This window comes from Medicago sativa, chromosome 2 (assembly GCF_051527215.1).
Source record: "Medicago sativa cultivar Bolivia chromosome 2, Bolivia_mono, whole genome shotgun sequence".
In the NCBI taxonomy this organism is placed as follows: domain Eukaryota; kingdom Viridiplantae; phylum Streptophyta; class Magnoliopsida; order Fabales; family Fabaceae; genus Medicago; species Medicago sativa.
Genome location: NC_140750.1, coordinates 79,059,305 through 79,085,170, shown reverse-complemented (window position 1 = coordinate 79,085,170; position 25,866 = coordinate 79,059,305). Strand labels below are relative to the sequence as shown.

The window sequence follows — 25,866 nt, the reverse complement described above, 5'->3', positions numbered from 1 at the left end:
TTGGAAAATTTGTCTGAATGCCGTAGGAAATTAAACGCAATACCGTCTGAAAATCTTTGGAAAATAAACTTAATTCCATCCGAAATCCGTTGGAAAATAAATTTTATTCCGTCCGAAATCCATTGGAAATTATATTTAATTCCGTCCGAAATCTGTAGGAAATTATATTTAATTCCGTCCAAAATGTGTCCGAAATCTATTCCAGTGTCCCACAAACTTAAACTTCAGAGTTTGTGTGAAAATCGTGCGAAATCTGTCTGAAACATTTTTCGGACGGAATTTGGGACAGAATTATGATTTGCGACGCGGCTTTTTCGGACAGCGCCCTATCCGTCCGAATTCCGTCCGAAAACACATTTCCGTCCGAAATCCGTGGGAATTGTCCGTAAATTCCGTCCCAAAACCGTCCGAAATTTCGTCCGAAAATGACCTTTTTTTAGTAGTGTCTATAATACTAATAAAAGAATAAATAAGTATTAATATTTATTTTTGCGGTTCGGTTCAGTTTGGTTCGGTTTTAAAAAAGTTATCCGAAATCCGATCCGATTTTAGCGGTTTTTACAAAACAACATCCAAACGCATCCAAATATATTCGGTTTTTTGCGGTTTTCGGTTTTTTTGGATCGGTTTGCGGTTTTATTTTGGATCGGTTTGGATTTGAACACCCCTAAGTTAAACAATATCAATTACTTTAGGACTTAGGGGGTATATTGTGAAAAAATTACAAATATTTTTAATTCAATTTGTGTTAATAAAAGAAAAGATTAACTTAAAATGAGAATAAAATAGTTTAATTAAGTGAATCTATACAAATTGAATAAAGGAAAATGTTACCTAGACACTCTTTATTCTCATACACCTTTATACACCCCATGATCTAGGAAGAGAGAAGAGGAGATGAAAGAGAAAGTGTGCTTGTGTGGAATCCATGTGGCCGCGTGTCAGATTTTTATATGGGTGTTAAGGGATGTATTACCACTTAAGGTTGTCTATGTATCATAACACTTAAATAAAATAGTTCAATTAATTCTACAACAGAGTGCACTGCAAACTGAGCTACAGAGGATCTGAGTTAGAATGATACTAGTCATTGACATTTGGCTAGCTGTTTCGTTCTTTTGCATGCACGCATGCAGCATGAGATTGCACATTAGATTCAGTGGACTGTACAAAATAAGTCAGTTTAAACAATTTCTTTGGTATAGGAAGTGATAAACACCATTGAAACTTACACACTCCACAAGGTCACTAGTTTGATCTCGGATGAAGGGATGAAGGCATCAAACCTAACAATTTCAACATTACTTGTTGAGTTAATGAATCTCACGTATCTAAATAATTGATGTATTAAATTATAGGAAAATGCTAACTTGTGTCCCAAGGGCACAAACACAAGGTTTCAAATATAAAAATTATGCATCGTAAATTGTGTCAATTTATTTATCACGGGATTGAAATTTAATGTTTCTCAATAAATATTTGCTCTTTATAGAAACAAACATGTGTCATAAGGGCACAAGTTAGCATGACCATAAATTATAATATAGTTCAGATACACCAATTATTAAATAAATCTGAAAAAGTAAAAGTTGTTTATAAATGTGATCGAATGAGTATTTTTTTACAAGTTAGTAGTCACTTTGTAAAAAAATGGAGAAAACGTTAAAGCATTTTTATTATTTAATAAAAATGTCAATTCTTCCGTTAATTATAAGTTAGTGTTACCTCCTCTCTATAAATACTACTATCCCATGTTTCACATCCTCACGAACTCTCTCATCAACATTATAGTGTTGTCTATAAACTAGTAGATCACTTAAATTAAGGTATTCGCAAAAATGTTTTCAGGGGTGACGGGGATATTGAATAGGGGTCATAAGATAAAAGGAACGGTGGTGTTGATGAGAAAGAACGTTTTGGATATAAATAGTTTAACCAGTGTTGGTGGAGTTATTGGTCAAGGTTTCGACATTCTTGGTTCAACACTTGATAATCTTACTGCTTTCTTAGGCCGTTCTGTTTCTCTTCAGTTGATTAGTGCAACTAAACCTGATGGTACTTTCTTCATTTCATTTAGTTATTACTTTCATTCACTTATCACTAATTTCCTCGAGAAATGATATTTGAACATCCATTTTTTGACAACTTTTGTGACAATTTTCTCTCTCATACTCACATTATTTTTTACTTTATCTCCCTATTGCTTTGATTTTCGTGTACCTACTTTTTATTTGTAAATTATGATTGTCCCATAAGTTGTCCACCAAATGGTTGTTCAAATAACACTCCTCAATTTCCTCCATCTACAACTATACTATACTTTATGAGTGTCAAACGGAGGGTGTATTGTACAACTTAATTATATACGTGACTATTATGAATAACTTAATTATGTCTTTGTTTTGTGTAAAAAAAAAAAAAAATTATGTCTTTGTTTGACAAAAAATAGCGGATAACCAGTAAACTAATTTATAACGGATAAACTACAACGAATAATTTATAAACTAGTTTATAGCGGATAAACTATCAGATTGAATTTGTAATGTTTGATAGTTGAACTAGTTTATAAATATAAAATGTTATATATAACAAAGATATATGTTTAACTAGTATTTAGTTTTTTTCAAGTGAAATGAGAAAAATAGGATCGAGAGAAAAAAACAGTAGGCAATATGTTAATTGAATTAGTTTATCAAAATAAGTTATAAGCTAATAAAAATAATCTATAAGATTGCGAGAAAAAAATGTTATCAAATGAGTTTTTTCGTCATTATAAATTCAAAATCTGACATTTTCAAACAAATTTTATGTAATAAGTGCTTGTATTAATTTGCTATATATAGTAAGGGATCATTCAATAAAGTCATACTCATAAATATAGTTTTTTTTTTTGAGAGAACTCATAAATATAGTTAACCAACATTATAGTGAAATTGAACTTGAATCTCTTATGGTTTGTTTGATTAGAGGGGAGAAAGAGGTGAAAAAATTATTTTAAGATTATTTTAAATTCAGAGATCTTGTTCATTTTTTGAGGGGAAGTGAGGATGTCAAAATCTCTCTTAAGCTAATTTTATCTCCCTTTGGAAGGGGAAGTTTTTGCTTGAGTTGAGACTTTTTTGAGGAAAATACCTTCATATTTAATGCGGCCTTAAATCTTATAAGGGTTAAAAATGTAATTTTAGATTTTCCTTCAATTAAAATTTCCCCTCACAAATCATTTTAAAATCCCTTCATTTGCCTCCCCACCATTAAAATTCTTCTCCTTTTTACCGAAAAAATAAATAAAATCTTTCTCCTTCCCACCAAAGTATACTAAAATATGTGGAAATCTTAAATTTTACTCCTCCGTCTCAAATTATATGACGCTTTACACATTTCGTATGTATTAAGAAATGTAATTAATTTTGTATGAGAAAGAGATATTATTAGTTGTTTCACAAAAATGCCCTTAATAAATGGTATGAGAAAGATAAATTAAATAATTGAAAATAGATAGAACAATAAATAGTTAATGATATAGTAAGAAAGAAGATAGAACAATAAATAGTTAATGATATAATAAGAAATTAACATTAATGTTTCAATGTTATTCTAAAGTGACTCATAATTTCGGACAATTTTTTTTCCCCAAAACTACTTACACTTTAGGACGGAGGGAGTAGTTTTATACATTCCAAACACAATAACAAGTGTTTATGTGAGTCCAAACAAATTGTTATCTGAACCCACTCAATACATGTAAGTGTGCTTAGGATTGAAAGAAAACAAGACAGAGGTGTGCATATCGATTTGAGTTTATTATAGTCACCAATTCCACACATTTATGGAAGCACTACGACAATGGCTGTTGGATCAAGATCCGGTTCATACTTCAATGCAAATTTTGTTTAAAAAACTGAAATACGGAATTTGAAATTTGGACAGTTCAATATCAATCTAACGACTAGACTACCAACGTACGCAGAGTGCATAAATCTTTCGATTGTTGATTGTAACAAATCCAAGTCCGTACGAATATGATGCAAGTCTTGTTCACATGACAAGAGTAATATCATTTAATTTCTTTTCACAAGTGTTTTTTTTTATATTTGGCTTTTACTAATAATGTTGGTAGCATTTGAGTTTGCTTTGTCAAAAAAATGAAAACTAGTATTTGATACATTTAATAATTTTTATTTGGTTTTGATTTTGTTAGCAAATGGAAAAGGGAAGCTTGGAAAGGCTACCTTTCTGGAAGGTATAATTACCTCGTTACCAACATTGGGAGCAGGACAATCTGCATTCAAAATTCATTTTGAATGGGATGATGACATGGGAATTCCTGGAGCATTTTACATCAAGAACTTTATGCAAACTGAGTTTTTCCTTGTGAGTTTGACTCTTGAAGACATTCCAAATCATGGAAGCATCTACTTTGTATGCAACTCCTGGATTTATAATGCCAAACACCACAAACTTGACCGCATTTTCTTTGCCAACAAGGTATATATATACACGTGATTAACCAGGTGTCACACAGGTGTATGAAAAATTAGGTGTCTTAATATCTATGAAGCCCCGATACGGATACGGATACGGGTACGATACGATACGGGTACGCGAATACGTCAAAAATTTCAAATTTAGGATACGATACGGCTTGGATACGTTTACAATTTTTTTTAATATATATATATATATATATATATATATATATATATATATATTAGACATAAACGCACAAAAAATAAATAGCGTGAAATCTTAAAACTAATTACACCAAGTCAAAATACAATGGACCATTCACCAACTAAGATATCCTTTAAACCAAAACATACCATATAAACAACCTGCACTATGATGATACCAAGGTAGTATGAAGATAGTCACCATTTTCAAGTAATGGCCAATATAATGATCCCAATTTACAAAAATTAATACTTGTGATCAAAATACAAATAAAAATTTTAAATAAAAATTAAATTAAATCATTCGGATACTTCTGGGATACGTATCTGGGAGTATCCTTAACGTATCCTTAAGGTATCCAATATATTTTTAAATAAAAATTAAATTAAATCATTTGGATACTTCTGGGATACGTATCCGGGAGTATCCGCGGAGTATCGGTATCCGATACGTATCCGACACGGGTACGGCACTATTTTGGAGTATCCAGGCTTCATAGCTTAATATCATTACTAAATACTCATTTAGGTTTATTATATGTTTGTTTATTTTGAAATTGTTGAACTTTAAGCCATAAATCACGAGGAAGATAATTAAAAAATTGTATGGCAGGCATATCTTCCTAGTGAAACACCGGCTCCATTAGTCCATTACAGAGAAGAAGAATTGGATAATTTAAGAGGAGATGGAACAGGAGAACGCAAAGAGTGGGAAAGGATCTATGATTATGATGTCTACAATGATTTAGGAAATCCGGAGAAAGGTGAAAATCATGCTCGTCCTGTTCTTGGAGGGTCTGATGAATATCCTTATCCTCGTAGGGGGAGAACTGGCAGAAAGCCAAATAGGAAAGGTTAAACTTCTATGACATTGTTTTATCATCTTACCATATCATTTATTAATTTGGTACTTGGAATTTGCATCAAACTTTATGAAATCAAGAATGTTAATGTTGATAATATTTCATTGTTACTAAACAGATCCTAAAAGTGAGAGTAGGAGTGATTTTGTGTATCTTCCAAGAGATGAAGCTTTTGGTCACTTGAAGTCATCAGATTTTCTTACTTATGGACTGAAAGCAGTATCTCAAAATGTGGTCCCAGCATTAGAGTCTGTAATCTTTGATTTAAATTTCACACCAAATGAGTTTGATAGCTTTGATGAAGTTCATGGATTGTATGAGGGTGGAATTAAGCTGCCAACAGATGTACTTAGCAAGATAAGTCCATTACCTGTGCTCAAAGAAATCTTTCGAACCGATGGTGAACAGTTCCTCAAGTATCCACCACCTAAAGTACTTCAAGGTATTTCATTTTCATACCTTAAAACTACTTTTTTTTTTTTATCTAAAATGCCCCTATTAAGTGCTTTTGGATCTCAAGAATTAATCTTATTTGACAATTACTATTCTATATTATTAATTGAACAGTAAGTAGGTCTGCATGGATGACTGATGAAGAATTTGCAAGAGAAATGCTTGCTGGAGTAAATCCAAATGTGATCTGCTGTCTTCAGGTAAGCTTAAGAGTTTTCAATATAAACTACTCTAAACCAAAAAGTTGGATTTTCTTTGCATGCTAAATTAGTTAGCTATTGATCGATGTCATTAGTTCGATGGATTTGGGCGACTTCATGAAGGATCATTGTTTGGTTATTACAGGAGTTCCCTCCGCGAAGCAAGCTAGATAGTCAAGTCTATGGTGATCACACTAGTAAAATAACCAAAGAACACCTAGAACCTAATTTAGAAGGGCTCACAGTAGAAGAGGTACAATTTTGCTTGATGAATTCTATTATATTTTATGCTTAATTTAATTATATTATAATCGTATGGTCCAAATATGAACAACAATGACAATTGTATTTGATTTTAAAGGCAATTCAAAACAAGAAATTGTTCCTGCTAGATCATCATGACTCAATAATGCCATATTTAAGGCGAATAAACTCGACTCCAACGAAGGCTTATGCTACTCGAACCATCCTTTTCTTGAGCAGTGACAAAACTTTGAAGCCACTGGCCATAGAGTTGAGTTTGCCACACCCTGACGGAGATGAACATGGTGCTGTTAGTCATGTTTATCAACCCGCGCTAGAAGGTGTTGACAGTACTATTTGGTTACTGGCTAAGGCTTATGTAGTTGTGAATGATTCCTGCTATCATCAACTTGTCAGCCATTGGTAAAAGTTTTGTAAATAAATAACATAATAATATTTTTTTATACATATATCTGTGAATTGATTCTTGATTCTTGATGATAATAGGTTAAATACTCATGCAGTTGTTGAACCATTTGTCATAGCAACTAACAGACATCTGAGTTATCTTCACCCCATTTATAAACTTTTGTATCCTCACTATCGTGATACAATGAATATAAATTCTCTTGCTCGACAATCCCTGGTCAACGATGGAGGTATCATCGAAAAAACATTTTTGTGGGGAAGATATTCCATGGAAATGTCTTCTAAAGTTTACAAGAATTGGACTTTGCCAGGTCAAGCATTGCCTGCTGATCTTATAAAAAGGTAGTTTTGTTACATACATAATGTTAAGTTGTTATTATAGTTTTCGTATAACTGGTTTGATCACAAGTAAAATACCTAAACTTAAAGACCTTTCTATGTTAATTATAATGTTACGTTGTTGTTTGTAAACTGTTATTTAGAGGAATGGCAATTGAGGATCCATCTTCCCCATGTGGTGTTAAGCTTGTGGTAGAGGATTACCCTTATGCTCATGATGGATTAGATATATGGGCTGCCATAAAGACATGGGTCCAAGACTATGTCTCCTTGTACTACACCACAGATGACATACTTAGACAAGATTCTGAACTCCAAGCTTGGTGGAAAGAACTTGTAGAGGTTGGTCATGGCGATAAGAAAAACGAGCCGTGGTGGCCTAAGATGCAAGCTCGTGAAGAGCTAGTCGAAGTTTGCACTACTGTCATATGGATTGCTTCAGCTCTTCATGCAGCTGTTAATTTTGGACAGTATTCCTATGGTGGTTTAATATTAAACCGTCCAACTCTTAGTAGGAGATTCATGCCAGAGAAAGGGTCAGCTGAATACAACGAGCTAGTCAAAAGTCCACAAAAGGCATACTTGAAGACAATTACACCAAAATTTCAGACACTTATCGACCTTTCCGTTATAGAGATATTATCAAGGCATGCTTCTGATGAAGTGTACCTTGGAGAGAGAGACAATCCAAACTGGACATCAGATACAAGGGCATTAGAGGCCTTTAAGAAGTTTGGAAATAAGTTAGCAGAAATTGAGAAGAATCTTGCTCAGAGAAACAATGATGAGAAGCTAAGACACCGTCTTGGACCGGTTCAGATGCCTTATACTTTGCTTCATCCTTCTAGTGAGGAAGGACTTACTTTTAGAGGAATTCCTAATAGTATCTCTATCTGAAGAGGACTATGGTTTCTTAAGCATATATTATTATACCTAATGAATAAAAGGTGCAGAAGAAGGAATCCATAATCCTTCAACAACCTGCCTCAGTTAGCTTTTATATTTGGGTGCTTTCATGTTGAGCATTAATAAATGCATCTGTGTTTGCAATAAAATGTTTTCAAATAATAAAAATAATTATGTTTGTTTAGAGCAAAATACTATGCCACAATGATTTGATATTTGAACTTAGCTACATGTAAAACTTTTGCTTGGAACATTGGTATGTGCATGAACTGAATGTTTAACTAGTAATAATACAGACAGAAATACAAAGAAGTTACCAATCATACTATAAGGGGATTAATAATAATGCTGTTGTATGATGTGGAACCAATGATAAAAGTAAAGGAATCTAAAGTCAAAATTCTACATCCCCTGAATATGTATTTATTTCACATCCACACTTTTATACCATTTGATTCATAGCGGTTCACTGCATTATTTAGAAATATACAGAAACATTTGCCTTCATTTGTTCATTCTCATGTTCTGAATACATCACTAAATAATCATACCTGCAAAATAGGAGCACAGGTCATGGACTGCACAAAAAAGTTAACTAAACTACTAAGTACGAAAGCAAGAAAACATAAAAATCTCTGTAGTAATGTTTTTATCAAGTATTCAAGTGTTGTCATTTTTTAACATTGCACATTTGTATTTAATTAAATAATTATGTGCTAAAGTATTTAGCCTAAAGATATTTAACTACTTGGCAAAAAGTCACTACACACTCCTGAAGTAACAAGCATGATAGCCAATAAATCATTCAAGTACTTAATGGTATACTAGAAGAACTCTAGGAGTAGCCAATTTGTGGGAAGATTCTGTAATGAACAAACACTTCTACAAATTTTGTGCATTTGGCTTAGCAAACTTTCCACTACAATTTTTTTTTTGTTTGTAATCAGCAAATATTATTGATAACGAGAGTGTGCAAGACGCACAGCAAACTCGGAGGCATAAAATAAATACAACAGTCTCCGACATACCGGAAAACTGCGAAAACCAAACCCCTCACGGTCCCAAAAACCAGTAGCCGAACCTATGACAGCAGAAGACCAAGCCGAAACACCCTGTAGCAGAAAAACAGAAGCTGATGCTGCTATATGCGGACTGTCATCAAGCAACCACAGACACCGTATACCCCAACCTCAACCACTCAAAGCAAAACGAGCCGAAATCTTACCGCAACAAACACTCGATAGGATTCCAATGCCATTCTTAGAACATACAAGCCAGGGAATTGGACCGCTCTAAACGTCATCTCCAGGATAAAACCTTAATATCCTCCACTAGAGCCGCCACTTCTCCAATTTCATTATTGAAGATTCCATCATTTCTAGCTCGCCAAATACTCCACACCACCGCATGCCAAATCATCCGAAAACCATTCCGCACCTTTTTAATGGCTGAAGCTCCCTCCCAATTTTCCCAAAGAATGAACAAATTCGGTGGAATCAAAAAATTCAAACCCAACCAACTCATGACCTTATCCCACACCCTCATAGCAAAATCAGTGGAGGAACAAATGGTTGGCCGTTTCCAACTTCCCTACACACATAACACAATCTATAGAGGTTTCCGTAGTTAAAACTTGCCTTAACGATTCCACTACAACTTTAGCGAGCCATATTTAAGCAATCCTTTGATGTTGCTCCATATTTAACGAGTCAATCTGCACAACCAATAGCCTCTCAAAAAGTATGCTGAAAGAAAAGATTCCAATTTTGAGACAAGAATCTTCTAATCTGATTGACCAGATCAAGAACAACTATAGAGTCTGTTTCAACCAGGCTTTTAGTGTAGCCTATAGACTCGGCCAACAAAAGACCATTCGGAATAGCGTATAACTGCCACCATTTGAATTTTTTTATTGAATAGTCAGAACTTATGATTTAATGCAAATAAAGAATAGAAAAGTAAAAAAATAATTTAGAATACAATAGAGATGAACACACAAACTAATAATGTTCTTATTATTTGGGAACTAGAACAGGTTTGAAGGTTCAAATTACAAATATTTAAACATACACATGCTCCAAATAAAGGAGAAGGAAATGCATACACTTGATTATTATAACATAGATAAGATGCACTATCTGGAGCATCTCTTTTTTATTTTGGTCATGGAGCATCTCTTTATTGAAAGATACAATAACATATAGTAAATAAACCACTAGTTTTCTTAGATAGAGATGCTATTGGGAATTCCTCTAAAGGTTAACCCCTCCTCACTAGTGGGATGAAGCAAAGTGTATGGCAATTGAACCGGCCCAAGTCGATTGTTCAGGCTCGGATCATTGTTCTTCTTTGCTAGTTTTGCCTCAATTTCTGCAAGTTTATTTCCAAACTTTTGAAATGCTTGTAAAGCTTTTGAATCAGAGGTCCAATGTGGATTTTCCCTTTGTCCAAGGTAAACTTCATCAGAAGCATGTCTTGACAATATTTCTATCACTGAAAGGTCAATAAGAGTCTGAAACTTTGGCGTGATTGTTCTCAAGTAAGCCTTTTGAGGACTCTTCACCATTTCATCATATTGTGCAGTTCCTTCCTCAGGAAGTAATCTTCTACTGAGAGTTGGGCGGTTAAGAATAAAACCGCCGTAAGGATACTGTCCAAAATTAACAGCTGCATGGAGGGCTGAAGCTGTCCATATGATGATAGTGCAAGCTTCAACAAGCTCTTCAAGTGTTTGCAACTTGGGCCACCATGGTTTATCTTTCAAATCACCATGACCTTTCTCTACAACTTCTTTCCACCAATGTTGAAGCTCAGAATCATTTTTGACATCATTGTCTGTTGCATAATACAATGAGACATAATCTTGTACCCATGTTTTAATAGTTGTCCATATCTCTAATCCATCAACAGCATAAGGGTAGTCCTCTATCAGAAGACGAAGTCCATATGGGGACGATGGATCCTCAACGGCCATATTTCTGAATCAAGCAAAATGCATATACATGTTAATTATTAACATCAAGAGTCAGTTCTAAATTTACAACATCATTCTATTACCTCTTGATAAGATCAGCTGGAAGGGATTGATCAGGGAAAACCCAATTCTTGTAAACCGCTGAAGACATTTCCACAGCATACTTTGAAGGCAAAAAAGTTCTCTCTATTATGCCATTGGCGTTAATTAGAGATTCTCTTGCAAGTGCATTGATGTTCATGGTGTCCCGATAATGAGGAGATAAAAGTTTATAAATTGGGTGAATCACACTAAGCTGTCGATTTGTTGCAATAACGAATGGCTCAACTACTGCATGGGTATTCAACCTATACCAATATATATATAAGAAAAAACATTGATACAACACAAATTAATTAAGCATAGTAAGAATGATTGTTTATGTAAAATATTGCATCGTCAATTATGATATTTTACCAATGACTCATGAGTTGATGATAGCAAGAATCATTAACCACCACATAAGCTTTTGCTAGTAGCCAAATAGTACTTTCAACACCTTCATTTGCAGGTAAAATGACTTGACTAACGACACCCGATTTGTCACCATCAGGATGTGGCAAACTTAATTCAATGGCCACTGGCTTTAAATTTCCATCTTCTTTTAGGAAAAGGATTGTCCTAGTAGCATAAGCTTTTGCAGAAGTCTCATTTATTCTTCTCAGAAATGGGATAAATGTATCATGGTAATCTAGTATGAATAACCTCCCACTAGCAAGTGCCTGTTCCACACAATTAATCTTTCACTTCATGTTGCCAAAAACATGGCCATTTGAATTTACAGTGCAAGATTAAAATCATATTAGTACTTTTTAATTAAGATTAAAATGATTTTACCTCATCTACTGTGCACCCATCAAGTTCCAATGCATCTGCAGTTATCTTACTAGTTTGATCACCATATACTGTGGGATCTAGATTGCTTTTTGGAGGAAACTCCTACCATTCATTAAAAATAAATATCATGAGGAAATATGATAATACATGACTCTATATTATACCATAGACATTCATTTTATTATGAATATATATCAATAAACAAATTTAACATTGATATCAATCAAAATAATTAGATTATACAAAATGCTTAGCAATAAATACTCATACTTTAAGACCGCGAATCATGCAAGGATTTACACCGGCAAGCATTTCTCTTGCAAACTCTTCATCTGTCATCCATGCAGACTTACTCACTGCTCAAAACAATAAAGAACTATCATAATTAAACGATATTACTCAAAGCGTAGTTTAATTTACAGTGTAATATGTATTTATCATACCTTTAACGACATGAGGTGGTGGAAACTTGAGGACATTTTCACCATCAGTACGAAATAATTCTTTGATCACAGGTAAGGGACTAATTGTGCTGATTACATCTAGAGGCAGCTTAATTCCACCTTCAAATAAGTCGCGCACATCTTGGAAACTATCAAACTCGCGCGGTGTAAAGTTCAAATCAAATGCAGATTCAAATGCAGGTAATACAATTTGAGATACAGATTTTATTCCATATGTAAGAAAGTCGGAGGACTTCAAGTGACCAAAATTTTCATCTCTTGGAACATATATTTCTGTAGCTGGTTTCTCAGAATTTGGATCTGTTCAAAATAAGACAATAGCAAGACACATATGTTACTAGGGAAACAAATATGAAAATTACAACTTAGTCATAAAAAAAATAAAAATAAGGATCATAGCACAAATGCCTAGCTATAACTATTTTCACAAGCAGAAGTTAAAATTGAACTCTTCCAATCAATATATTATTTTTTTAAATACAACTACGAGATTAATTTCTATGAACTGACTAAATAAAACTTTTTATAATAAAATTTGAACTAACCTTTCCTTGTTGGATATCGACCAGTCCTCCCCCTGCGAGGGTAGGGATGTGTGCTAGACCCTCCAAGAACAGGGCGAGCAAGACTTTCACCGTGATCTGGATTGCCTAAATCATTGTAGACATCGTAATCGTAGATCCTTTCATGTAACTTGCGCTCTCCCTTTCCATCTCCCCTTAAATTTTGCAATTCTTCTTCTCTATACTTGACAAGTGGAGATGGTGTTTCACTTGGAAGATATGACTGCATGATAACAATTAGAAATAATGGTTACTTTGGTAAAATATACTTGATTGAAAAATAAGTGTACGTTTAGTATCACTGTTGATTACTATCATCACGGTAACTCACCGTGATTGTGATAAACCTACCGTAATACAAAACATGCACTAAATATATTGATGTAAAGTACCTTGTTGGCAAAGAAAATGCGTGGACTTTTGTAGAGTTTTGCGTTGTAAACCCAAGAGTTGCATACAAATCGAATGGTTCCATGGTTTGGAACATCTTCAAGAGTTAAACTCTTGAGATAAAACTCAACTTGCATATAATTCTTGATGTAAAATGCACCAGGAATTCCCATCTCATCATCCCATTCAAAATGAATATTGAATGCATTTTCACCAGCTCCCAAGGTTGGTAATGAGGCAAGAATACCTTCCAGAAATGTATCCTTTCCAACTTTCCCTTTTCCATTTGCTACATATATAATTAAATTTATTCAGTGATGACCAAAGTTTCTAAAGTTGTTATTAATAAAATGACATTAATGACTATATTACAATCGTTTCTAAAGAAATTTGAACTCTATTATTTATGTTATAATGTTAAACTCTTATCGCTGAACTAAGATCTTGTTGAAAGAGAAATAACACTGGTAAGAAGAAATGAATTAACTAACTAACTAACCATCAGACTTGGTAGCACTAATGAGCTGAAGGGAGACACTGCGGCCCAAGAAGGCAGTGAGGCCATCAACAGTTGAACCGATGAGATTGAGGCCGGTGTCGATGACTCCATGGATGTTTCCACCACCAATACTCACAATTGTGTTAAAGTCCAACACATTCTTACGCATCAACACCACTGTCCCTCTTATCTTATGGCCTCTATTAAGCATTCCTGCCACGTTTGAAAACATCTTTGCACAAACACTATACTATTTTAGTTTTGCAACTTAATTATGTGATAGAGTAAGCTTAAAAGTCAGTGACTTGAGCCAAACTAAGCAAGCTATGTTGCTTATTTATAGACTTGAATGTACATACGTACCTTCTTATTTCATTTTTTTTTTTTTTTTTTTTTATAAATTATATACATACCTTGATTTTGTAAGTTATCACTAGTCTATATTTAGATTATTTGTTTAATTTAAGATTAAAGATGAGATACAGGGGTCACCGCTGCAATAGCCTAATCATATATTGATAAAATGAGAGATAAAAAAGTACAAAGAGATGGAGATTTAGACCAAAACCCTTTGCGAGCGAGTTTGGAGGAGAAGCGAGATAGGGTTTTGGCAAAACGGAAGAAGCAATTGGAAGAAATAAAAGACTTTGGAAGATGATGACTTTATGGTGGGGTCATTTTCCTTCCTAATACAAAAATCTCATAATTTGAGGAGTTCAAAAGTTGTATTGGAGGAGTGTTTTGAAGGAGGATTTTTATGAATTTTTCAAATTCAATTTATATTGTTTTTTTTAGAGAAATATTCTTAATATTAAAAGTATATTAATCATAAAAGAGTAATTATGGCGTACTTACTCTAATAGAATAATTCTGTTTACTAGCGCACTTTTTTAAATAAAAAAGAGTGTCATTGTGAGCTTAGCTCAATTGGTATGAACAATGCATAATATATGCAAGATCTGAGGTTCGAACCCCGGCCACCAAAAAAAAAAAGAGTAATTTTTGACAAAAAATTGGAATAAAAATTTGTTTGGGACATAATCAATTTTTTTCTTTCGATTATTTACAATAATTTATTAGTTAAACTAACAAAACTATTAAAGAGTTAGTCTAATTTTATCATAGTCTAATTTTATCATCTTTGACAATAGTTCCTATAAAAAAACACTGACATTTTTTGTATCTTGGGAGGTAATTGCTCTTTATGGACCTAGAAAGTACGGAAATAGTTAATTACAGTTTTTTTTTGAAAGAATAGTTAATTACAGTTAAAATCACTTTTTTAAATTTGTTTAATCAATTGAAAAATTGTCAAACGACAATTAAGTATCGTTTTATAGGTGTTTATGAGCAATTGATAGATGCCTAAAGAACAATTACCGTTTTAGAATAGAGAGGGCCGGACCAAGGGGATGCAAGGAAGGCAGACGTCTTTGGCCTCAATTTATTTTAATTAATGGTATTAATTTTATTAATTATTTTGCTTGTTATAAAAAAAATATTATTTATTTTAGTTATCATGGTACAAATTTAACTCGCTAATTTTTGTTTTTTTAACAAGAACTCGCTAATTTTGTCAGTAATTGATTTCTTAAAAATTTAATCAATCTTATAATGTATTTATATTTATTTTTGTATTGTTTAATATTTTAAAAACTAATTAGAGAACAGTTCAATATTGTAAAAATAAATATTAAATTGTAAAATTTAATATTTTTGTCTTGTAAATTAATTTGTTTAAGTAGTCTAGGTATTTAGAAATTCTGCATATATTATGCAATGTCCTACCAAATGAGCTACGATCACGGAGATTGTAATAAACATTTTTATAATCATCTTATAATGCATATCTTATAATGCAATCAACAAGTCTAGTTTTAGTAATTCAATTTTTTAAGATGAATAAATGGAAAGTTCGAGATTCAAACTCCAACTCTTACATATATTATTATGTAATTTCTCTATTAATTGAGGTAAACTTGCGATGATTTATTTTTACAATATTGTATCGTAAAAACAGATATTTTATACACCCTCTGGTCACTATTATAAGCAAAAATCAACATTTTAGGTTCATTCATTAAATGATGTATGTAGTCTTTATTATAGACTACATACATTATTTAATGAACGAACCTTGATTTTTGCTTATAATAGTGACCGGAGGGTGTACTGTTTAATATTGGAGATATTAAGTAGAGGCTAGTTCAACACAATTTTCTTTCAATAAGTTGAATTCGTGAATATGATAATTATATACCTGCTAAGTGAACTACCCACTGCAAATTAGAAATTTGATTAAGTTTGTTCAACTTCAATTCTAATTACCAGAAAGTTTTTTTTTTTGCCAGAAAGTTAAATCTCAAATATTACCTCCAATCCTATATATAAAAGATATTTTACTTAACATAAATAAATATATTAAATCATAAACAAGATCAAATATATCGATTTTTGTCGACTTAATTGTCTCCTATATTCAAGATGGAGAGTACCAATTAGTACCACTTTAATAATATATATTTTTTCCATTTTTTTACAATAAAAATACTGACTCCTCAACTCAAAGTGCAGGTGTCAGAGCAACTTCATGCAGAAATAAACAAAATTGGCTTGCATGAGAAGTAGAATAATTGAAGTGCATGCAAGATTAATTTGACACCAATCGCAAGTGTCACTAAACCGCATGCAAGAAAGACACGTCTGATATGAAGCCAATATTGTTTGATGAGTACATATGAAGCCAATATATAGTAATAAGATTTCTCTCAAAAAAACCTCTCAAAAAAAAAGATTTCTCACAAAAAATTATAGTATTAAAATTTATCATCTTGTGTTATTTTAAACATTGATTATAAATTATAAATATAAGAACATTTCATTTAATTTATATTTCAAACAGATTAGTTTTTTTTTTCTTTTGAAAGGGAACATACAGATTAGTTAGATTCCTACAATATTACTATTTTTCGTTCATACTAGTTTTTTTTAAGTAAAAAGATAATTTCATTAACGAAAATATGACAATAAATCAAAAGATAAGATTATAAAAATATAAGAAGAGGTGTACAGTGTCATGTACACCTCTTCTTATTATGCATAAACTTGATTATCAATAAATTTCACCCTTCAACTTCTTCCAAACTCTACCTTGAAAAAAAAAATTAAATACATGTTGCGCAGACCTACCGATAAAAATAGATTGTCCAAATACTTTAAATGACACTCAACAACCAAAATTTTCATCTATTTTAACGTCAAAGACTATTTTGACTAATAAAATATTCAATTAAAGATTATTTTGAAATTTTGATTCATTAATGGATTATTATGACTACTTGTTACACACTCAGGGACTAAAAATGATCATTTGCCCAAATTAAAACCATATGATATAGATTCGTCTTTGATTTCAATCTTAATTTTGTTATAGGTAGTAAATAGATAGAAGAAAATATAATAAAAGTAGTTTAAAAGCTTAAACAATTTTTTAGTCCGTTATCTTTATTTCGGAGTTCATATTGATCCCTTAATAAAAAAAAAAAGGTGCAGATAGATCCTTTAATTTGTTTAATTGATACCACGTTGTTCCTTTCCATGTGAATTTGTGGTTTTGAAGTATGAGATCCACGTGAATTCGTGTTGGATCCATCCTATGCACCATTGTTCAACGATTTCAGAGAGGGGGTTGATTAGGAACCTCACAAATTTGATATGTTAGCTCAGATGCGGAAGAAGATTGATTGCAATCCCAAATTTAGGTGAAAAAATTGAGGAAAAATGGGTTCCAATAAACCCTAATTTTGATTTATAGGGAAATTGGCAAACTTTGAAGAAGGAGATGCTAACTCACATGCCACATATATTGCAGCTATAACGTCATTAGCTTTTGATGAATAGAAAGGACTAACATGGTACCAATTAAACAAATTAAATAAGGGAAATGGTAAACTTGGAAGAAGGAGATGCTACTCACATCCCACATCTATTGTAGTTAACGTCATTAGCTTTTGATGGATAAAAAGGACTAACATGGTACCAATTAAACAAATTTAAAGACCTATCTGCACCTTTATTTTAATAAGGGACCAATATGGGTCCTGGAATAAAGATAAAATCCAAAAATGTGTTTAAGCCTTGTTTAAACTATGAGGTGGCTTCATAGTTCTATTGAACTTCTTTAGTACTCCCTTGATCCTTTTTATAGGAAACAAAAGACATAAATCATCAACATCAAGAAAACACTTTAAAAATAGTTATTTTCATTCTATAAATTAAATTTATTCCATCGATTCCCATATTCCTCGTCTAATAAGAAGAAAAATAAAAAACATTAAAACCAATACAATCACTAATTATTATAATTTTTTTATTTTTACGAATATACCTTATAAATAATTGTGAAACATTAAATACACGCACTAATATAAAAGAGAAAAACATTAAATAAAGGATAAAAAAAAATCTTTTAAACAATAACTACACCTTAAAAGTTGGTGACATTTTAAATTTTAATATATGAATATGACCAATTTTTGTTGTTGAAAATCTTCTTATAATAAGAATCAAAGAAAATATTAGTTACTCTTAATTTTATTAACTTAATATTCTCTCGTAAATAAAAACACAAATGAAAGTTAGCTTCTTACACACTTAAAAATCGATAAATAAATGTTATAAAAATAATCACGAGAAAAGTCCAGCGTAACCATTAACCATACAAAATAAAACACAAATGAAAGTTAGCTTCTTACACACTTAAAAATCGATAAATAAATGTTATAAAAATAATCACGAGAAAAGTCCAGCGTAACCACTAACCATACAAAATCTTAGTCTAATGGTGAAAGGATAATATTGTAAATTCAAAACATATCTAAACTGCAAATGCATACTTTAAATTTTTAATAGCATCCTTTTGATGATTGTCTTTAACACTTGTTCGTCACCTCTCTAACCCTCTTTAACCATTTTCATTGGGTGATTTGCCGTTCACAATAAAGAATTGTATTCAAGGTTTTATGCATGGTTGCATGTTTTTACAGTTCTGACGACAATTCTTCTAAGTACGTTTGGGTTTTTTAATATAAAATACATCCAAGGGTATGAAGAAAGAGATGACAACCTATACAAATAAAGACAAAGGCTATTTTTGTATTGATGATTTTGTTTAACGGAGGTTAATTGAGAGTTAGTGGAAACATCAAATTTTGGATCAAAATATATTAAACCATCTTTTGAGGGGTGTGTGTTTGGAAATAGGAACAAAGGGAAGTGTGGTATGAGCATCTATCGGGGGAAGGAAGTATATTTACTTGAATTTTGCTCTCCACCCAGCACTTTTCGCTCGCGCCCTGCAACCATTCCGAAAATACCCCTGCGCTAGTTAACTAACGCAAGTATAAAAAAGTGTTCAAAAAACAGGACTTAAATTTTACACTTGTGTAACTTAAGTCACTCTGCATGAGTTAACTCACGCAAAAATTAACACTTACGTGAGTTAACTCACGCAGCAATTAACACTTACGTGAGTTAACTCACGTAGGAATTGTTTTTCTTGCCTTCTTCTCTATTCCTCTTCTCTGTTCCTCATCTTCTTCTCAAGTGCAGCACACCATAAAAACAACAACACAACAACACACATACACATCATTATATATTTATATTTAGACTAAAAAAACAGCACAGCAAGATAATCACAATTAATAAATGGCAAGATAAAATTGCATCGAAATCCAAGGAGTTCCAATACCAGAACTGAAACAAAGATGCAAATGAAATGAAATGATAATTAGGAGAATATACAAGAGGCTTACAATTGTAGAGGATGATTAATGATGGATAGTAATGGTAAGACGTGGTACATTGTAATACAACACATAAAAAGAAAGAGCTAGAGAAGAAGATGAGGAACAGAGAAGAGGAATAGAGAAGAGGATGATAACTGTTTTTTTATCTTGTTGTGTTGTTGTTTTTATGGTGTGTTGCACTTGAGAAGAAGATGAGGAACAGAGAAGAGGAATAGAGAAGAAGGCAAGAAAAACAATTCCTACGTGGGTTAACTCACGTAAGTGTTAATTGTTGCGTGAGTTAACTCACGTAAGTGTTAATTTCTGCGTGAGTTAACTCATGCAGCGTGACTTAAGTCACGCAAGTGTAAAATTTAAGTCCTGTTTTTTGAACACTTTTTTACACTTGCGCTAGTTAACTAGCGCAGGGGTATTTTCGGAATGGTTGCAGGGCGCGAGCGAAAAGTGTTGGGTGGAGAGCAAAATTCTATTTACTTTGTGCGATTCTCGACTATTTATTGTCATACAGTGAAACTGAGTCCATACTCCATAGAAAAACCACAAGCTCATGACATTCACATATTTCATACCAGAAAACTTCTTCCACCTTAGACAATGTTGTGTTTAACATGGTCCCTATGCCAACAACAAGCTTTTTCTACAATTACTTAAAGCAGGAGGCTCTATGCTTACAATAAAGAAAATGAATCTAGAGTATAAACGATCATCTAAGCGTGACCTACTGCAACATTTTGTAGCTTTGTATTTTTTTACGGTAGCATGGATTAGGGACACGAGAAATGGCCTGCAAAATGCTGTTCCAAACCCTCTCCTTAAATTACAATTATTTCATATACACATTTTTTTTTAACATGTGATTTGTAGCTAGCTATATTGCAACCCATCTAGTCTTCTAAATAATTCAGTAAATAAATATTAAATAAAGACTAAAAAGCACAAGGACTCCAAAAAAATAGGCAACTTAAAGCAGTTTAAACAAGAACAAAAACAAAGTCACCACAAATAGTCGTGCATTTTTCACCAAAAAGCAGTGTTATCGTTATTTAATCTCAAACAATGTTAGCATTTTGTTTTGTATATAGATGAAACGGCGTAACCATTGAAAACTTGCAATTAAAAAAAACCATTGAAAACCGACACACACAAGTGACATATCAAATGTATATTTTAACTTTTTTAGTACCAAAAGATTGTTACATAAGCTCCTTATAGAAGTTATTTTGAAATCAACTTTGCATCTTTGTATTTAATTAATCACAACAAAATTGCTACGTAACCTCAATGCAGTACCTCATTGAGTTCTGGGCATTACCCCCAATTTGCAGAAAGTAAAAAGTGAACAAAAGGGATTAGCTTGAGAAAGAAAAGTAACAAAACCTGCAACGAAAACCTGGCTTAACAATCCGATTCGACAGTCAAATAAATTGACAGTACTGAGAGGTGTGGAGGGTGAGCTTCAGAGAGCACAATGATGATTCAAGTTGAATGACAAAGGAGAAAAGATCTTGACATTGCGCATAACCTTGAGAATCCCCAAGAATAAGATGCATATTGCCAACACACAAAAACAAGTGTAGAGGAAGAGTAAAATACAAACCATGTGTTCAAGAGTCATAAAAGCTGTATTCTGTTTGATAGTTCCAACTTTTGTACAATGGCCATGAATGGGGCAGCAATGAGGTTGCTGAAGGACATGGGAATGGTGATTGCAAGAGGGGGAGTTTGTTGAATGCTTACAGCTGAAGAAGCAAGTGGCATTGCAGGCTTGCTAGAGACTATGGTGGATAGAGAGCCATCTGAGAGTGAGGAAGTGGTAGAAGTAGAGGCCATGAAAGAGAAATTGCAAAAGGTGAACCTAATTAGGACCTCTCTGTAACTTCTCATTTTATAATGGACTTCAGATGCAATTTCAGTCCAATCTTTGATGTTTTAACATTTGATTAGTGGGTACAATTGGAGCACACCAGTGCACCTTGAGTGGTACCTCAATTATATATCACTTGCCAGTTGCCAGAACAAATCCAACATGGGACAGATATAAAAACATGTAGGTTGCTGAGGAACATACTAATTACTAACAAATTAGTAACAAGAATAATAAAATGGCGGAAGGGGAACACAAACATGCCCAATTAAACAGGAAACTACTTGACAAAAATAGATATTTAACTTCAACATCAATAATAACACAGTGCATGATAAATCCATCCAAATAACGCCATCAATAATGCAGTGCAGGATAAATCCATCCAAATAACAACACAACACAGGCTTTCCTTCGCATAATTTGGAAGTTCAACTAATCGATGCCAAGGTAAAACTTTAACTATGTTGGACAAAACGATATTATATATAATCTAGTAGAATGATGCACATACTAACCAGGGGTTCCATAAATATACGATATAACAACATATACATATATGAAAAACTTCCTAAGCGCTACTACACACAAATAAGAACATAACGGCAGCTTATCCCTCAATTTCATAGAAACAAACTGGCAACAATAACTTAATCAGAAGATTTTCTTCAATCAGCTTCAGCTCTAAAAAACACCTTGCACAGCAGCTAAGATGCATTGGGTAACAGTTTGAAGAAAGACTCATAATTCTCTAATTTTATTGTTTTGGTATGAACAGAAAAAATCTATAACTAACAATGGCATCAATTAAGAGGCAAGAGATGTAGGTAAAATTTGGACTCTAGATTTACACCAGTAACAGGCCAACAGCTTGATGTGCTCACTGCACAAAAGAGTCACTCACATCACCAAAAAGTAGTTAGTACATACTAATGACATGGGTGGAATGAAGAGGATGTAGTGGTTTAACAATGAAAACAGTTCGTTGATTTACTAATACAACACCTACCAGTTTAACACATGGAGATGATAATAACATATGTTTTCTTATAGTCCATTGAGAACATAATGACATGGGTGGAATGAAGAGGATGTAGTGGTTTAACAATGAAAACAGTTCGTTGATTTACTAATACAACACCTACCAGTTTAACACATGGAGATGATAATAACATATGTTTTCTTATAGTCCATTGAGAACACATAAGTAATATTAGCAAATGCATTAGTATCTAATATCAGAGAATAAATTATAATCTACACATGCAAATCCACATAACTCATAAATCCTAAATTAAGTAACACTTCTATCAAATCATATATAGCTATCACAAGTCACAACCTTTTTTGAATAATACCATTTTCACAATCTTCAATTCTCATGCATTAACATAAGAACATTTTTATACCGTATCAATTTTGCAGCATTAAAGCCGTCCAAATTATTCATATAAGACTACTAATAAAATTACATTAGAAAGGTTAGCCATAATCAAGCTGAAAAAATAATCATTAACCATATTGTTTGCAAGGGCATCATTACCACAAGCTGGTATATAATTTATACCTCAAAATTGATAGTAACCAACAATAAAATAAAAATAAAAATTGAGATTTAAAACCTCACACAAAGCAATGTTTTCATATAGGCACATAGCGTTTCAAAGCCTGCTTCCCCGCGATAGCCACTCCAGCCACAACACCACCAACAGCACCGGCAACAGCAGCTGATCTCACCCCTCTCGCTGCCCGATACAACGCCCCGGTACCAAGCCCTGCTGCCACACTGTTGAAAACATCGTCCGTATCTCTCGCCGCCGTGATCCCGCTTTCAATTCCAGCAAATAACAACCCGATCACACCAAGGCGGTTCCCCCACGTCCGACCCGTGTGTCCTGACGAATTCAGAATCTTGTTGAGTCTGAGCTTATTAGTATCACCTTTCTCGAACGATTTCACGGCTTCGACGAAACCTACGCCGGCGCCACCAATGGCGCCGCCGAGGTAGCCGCATCCGGTGTAAAAGGTTAGGGTTTCTCCCCAGGAACGATGTTTGCGTTGAGCTTCCTCGATGAAGAGATGTTCAGGTGAGGTTGGGAGCTGGTAGAGGTTTCGGATTGGTACTTCGAGGTCTTGGTAGGGATTGTAGAGACGTTTTGGAGGGTTGGAATCGGAGTTTGATTCGTGATCGGGGGAGTGAAACGCCATGGGAGAGACGAATCAAGAATCTAGGGTTAGGGTTTGGCGATTTAGAGAGAGAAAGAAGAGAGTGTTGCAGAGGAACAACAACGCTGTTTGTGTGGAGAGACTTAGATTTGGAAGAAAAAATGTTTGTATGGCGGCGCGTATGAACCGGGTTTCGTATTGAACCGGGCTAGTTGTTTTTTGAAAGGGTGGGTAGGTATTTAATAACTTTACACTCCACCACCGAGGGTCCGTCTTTCCACTCTTTTTATTGCGTTAACGTTTGAAAATTACTTTTTTTTTTACGTTAAAAAACAATTTTATTAACGAAAGTCTGACAATAAATCAAATGCCAAGACTGCAGAAATACAAGACGAAGTTTCTTCGACCCATATGCAATCTAAATTCTTAAGAGCATATTTAGCTAAATAATGAGCAGTTTGGTTGGCTTCACGCCTAACATGCAAAAAATCTAAACTACGAAAACTATCCTTAAAACTAATACAATCTCGAATAATAGAGCCAACATAGTTGGGAGATTGTTGGGGAACATTCAACGCTAAAACCACATCAGAAGCATCTGATTCTGCTATAAGATTCAGAAAAGACATGTCTTTTGCAAATTCCAAACCCTTCCGCATAGCTAAAGCTTCTGCAACCTTTGAATCTAGTAATGAACATACTTGCCAACAACTAGCACCAACGACAACACCTTCATAATCTCTCACAACAACACCAATACCCCACTTATCACCCTCTACCGGACCCGCTGCGTCAACATTAAGCTTATAGAAACCATTAAAAGGAGGTGTCCAATGAACATCTGATATTGGCAAAATTGAGCCTCCACTTAGGGTCTCCACCAACACCTTACTAGCACTCTTAAAATTCACAATAGATCTTTGTGCCTTTTGAATAGTGGCAGCCACATCAACATCAGCCCCCTCAAAACATTTCTTATTTCTAGCACACCATATCTCATAACACAAAGCCAGAACATGGACTATAAGATCCTCATCGACATCAATAATATTTTCCTCTAACCACTTATGAAAAGGAACATACCTGGAATCATGCGAATTAAATACCACACCTAAAGAGGAAGCAAACCATATCTGTTTTGACCAATGACACTCCATAAAGAGGTGTGAAATTGTCTCATTATGTTCCCCACAAAGAACACACTATGGATCGCTACTTATTCCTCTTTTAAACAAATCATTTTTTACTGGTAGTTTTTCATGTAGAATCCTCCAAGAAAAGTGGATGTGTTTTGGAATACTTTTTATTTTCCATAATTTTTTCCACACTTGGTTATTATTGTCCTGCATTGAGCTATGTGAGCCATCTGCTTCACGCCTTGCCTTTAAGAAATAGTAAGAACTCTTCACAGAAAAAGTAGCTGACCGTGAAGCACCCCACACAAATTCATCTTGAAATTGTGAGAAAGAAATTGGCAATTGAAGAATTTGTTGAGCCTCAAAAGGGAGAAAAATTTCATTAATTAAAGGAGCATTCCAACATCGAATATCATGGTGAATGAGATCTGAAACAAAACTAATATCACAATTAGGGGGTTTAGGGGACCAAATCTTGTGTCCATTTTGATAAGGAAGCCAATTATCCTCCCATACATGAATTAAACGACTGTCTCCTACTCTCCAAATACCACCTTTCTCAATAACATCCACTCGTGCTTGCAAAATACTTCTCCATGTATAACTTGGGCAGTAACCAGTTGAAGCTTTCAAGAAATTGCTTCTAGGAAAATACCTTGCTTTCAAACATTGTGAGATCAATAAGTCGTGGTTGTGCATAATACGCCAACCTTGTTTAGACAACATTGCAAGGTTAAACTCATGAAATGTTTGAAAGCCTATTCCACCTTTCTTTTTTTCCTTACATAATGTCTCCCATTTAATCCAATGGATTTTACGTTCACCTTGCTTGCTACCCCACCAGAACTTACTAATCATACTTTCAATATGCTCACATAAACCCATCGGAAGTAGAAAACAACTCATCACATACGTAGGAATAGCTTGAACCACTGATTTGATCAAAACTTCTCTCCCAGCAGTTGATAGAAATTTTTCTTTCCAACCTTTCAGCTTCTTCCACACCCTATCTTGGACAAAA

The 25,866-nt window shown here is 33.5% G+C and overlaps 2 protein-coding genes and 1 pseudogene across 3 annotated transcripts; 1 reads left to right on the top strand and 2 right to left on the bottom strand.

Annotated features, from left to right (window-relative positions):
• Positions 1–1,778: 1,778 nt before the first annotated feature.
• LOC146951139 (seed linoleate 9S-lipoxygenase-3) lies at positions 1,779–8,295 on the top strand. Its single transcript, XM_085747110.1, has 9 exons — positions 1,779–2,055; positions 4,199–4,485; positions 5,284–5,524; positions 5,652–5,975; positions 6,101–6,186; positions 6,332–6,439; positions 6,548–6,852; positions 6,937–7,200; positions 7,341–8,295. Exons 1-9 carry the CDS (start codon positions 1,839–1,841, stop codon positions 8,092–8,094), a joined length of 2,586 nt encoding a protein of 861 aa, XP_085603236.1. The 5' UTR covers positions 1,779–1,838; the 3' UTR covers positions 8,095–8,295.
• A 1,796-nt stretch (positions 8,296–10,091) lies between these two features.
• LOC146951138 (seed linoleate 9S-lipoxygenase-2) lies at positions 10,092–14,183 on the bottom strand. Its single transcript, XM_085747109.1, has 9 exons — positions 13,870–14,183; positions 13,373–13,659; positions 12,963–13,203; positions 12,397–12,717; positions 12,224–12,309; positions 11,954–12,055; positions 11,534–11,838; positions 11,161–11,424; positions 10,092–11,081 (listed from the first exon to the last, which is right to left on the bottom strand). Exons 1-9 carry the CDS (start codon positions 14,099–14,101, stop codon positions 10,328–10,330), a joined length of 2,592 nt encoding a protein of 863 aa, XP_085603235.1. The 5' UTR covers positions 14,102–14,183; the 3' UTR covers positions 10,092–10,327.
• A 6,643-nt stretch (positions 14,184–20,826) lies between these two features.
• On the bottom strand, positions 20,827–23,918 carry LOC146951137 (mitochondrial import inner membrane translocase subunit TIM23-2 pseudogene; annotated as a pseudogene). The gene is made up of 2 exons (XR_015027809.1): positions 21,277–23,918; positions 20,827–21,201 (listed from the first exon to the last, which is right to left on the bottom strand). The product of XR_015027809.1 is annotated as a mitochondrial import inner membrane translocase subunit TIM23-2 pseudogene (transcript).
• Between the last annotated feature and the right edge of the window lie 1,948 nt (positions 23,919–25,866).

What these genes read in the sequence shown, in the direction of transcription:
- LOC146951139 (XM_085747110.1), top strand. Translation starts at nt 1,839, where the DNA reads ATGTTTTCAGGGGTGACGGGGATATTGAATAGGGGTCATAAGATAAAA. An exon ending in ACCACCTAAAGTACTTCAAG is followed by an intron (nt 5,976 to 6,100) that starts GTATTTCATTTT and finishes TTAATTGAACAG; the next exon opens with TAAGTAGGTCTGCATGGATG. An exon ending in CCTGCTGATCTTATAAAAAG is followed by an intron (nt 7,201 to 7,340) that starts GTAGTTTTGTTA and finishes ACTGTTATTTAG; the next exon opens with AGGAATGGCAATTGAGGATC.
- LOC146951138 (XM_085747109.1), bottom strand. Translation starts at nt 14,101, where the DNA reads ATGTTTTCAAACGTGGCAGGAATGCTTAATAGAGGCCATAAGATAAGA. An exon ending in TCGATATCCAACAAGGAAAG is followed by an intron (nt 12,718 to 12,962) that starts GTTAGTTCAAAT and finishes TATTTTGAACAG; the next exon opens with ATCCAAATTCTGAGAAACCA. An exon ending in ATGGGTGCACAGTAGATGAG is followed by an intron (nt 11,839 to 11,953) that starts GTAAAATCATTT and finishes TGTGTGGAACAG; the next exon opens with GCACTTGCTAGTGGGAGGTT.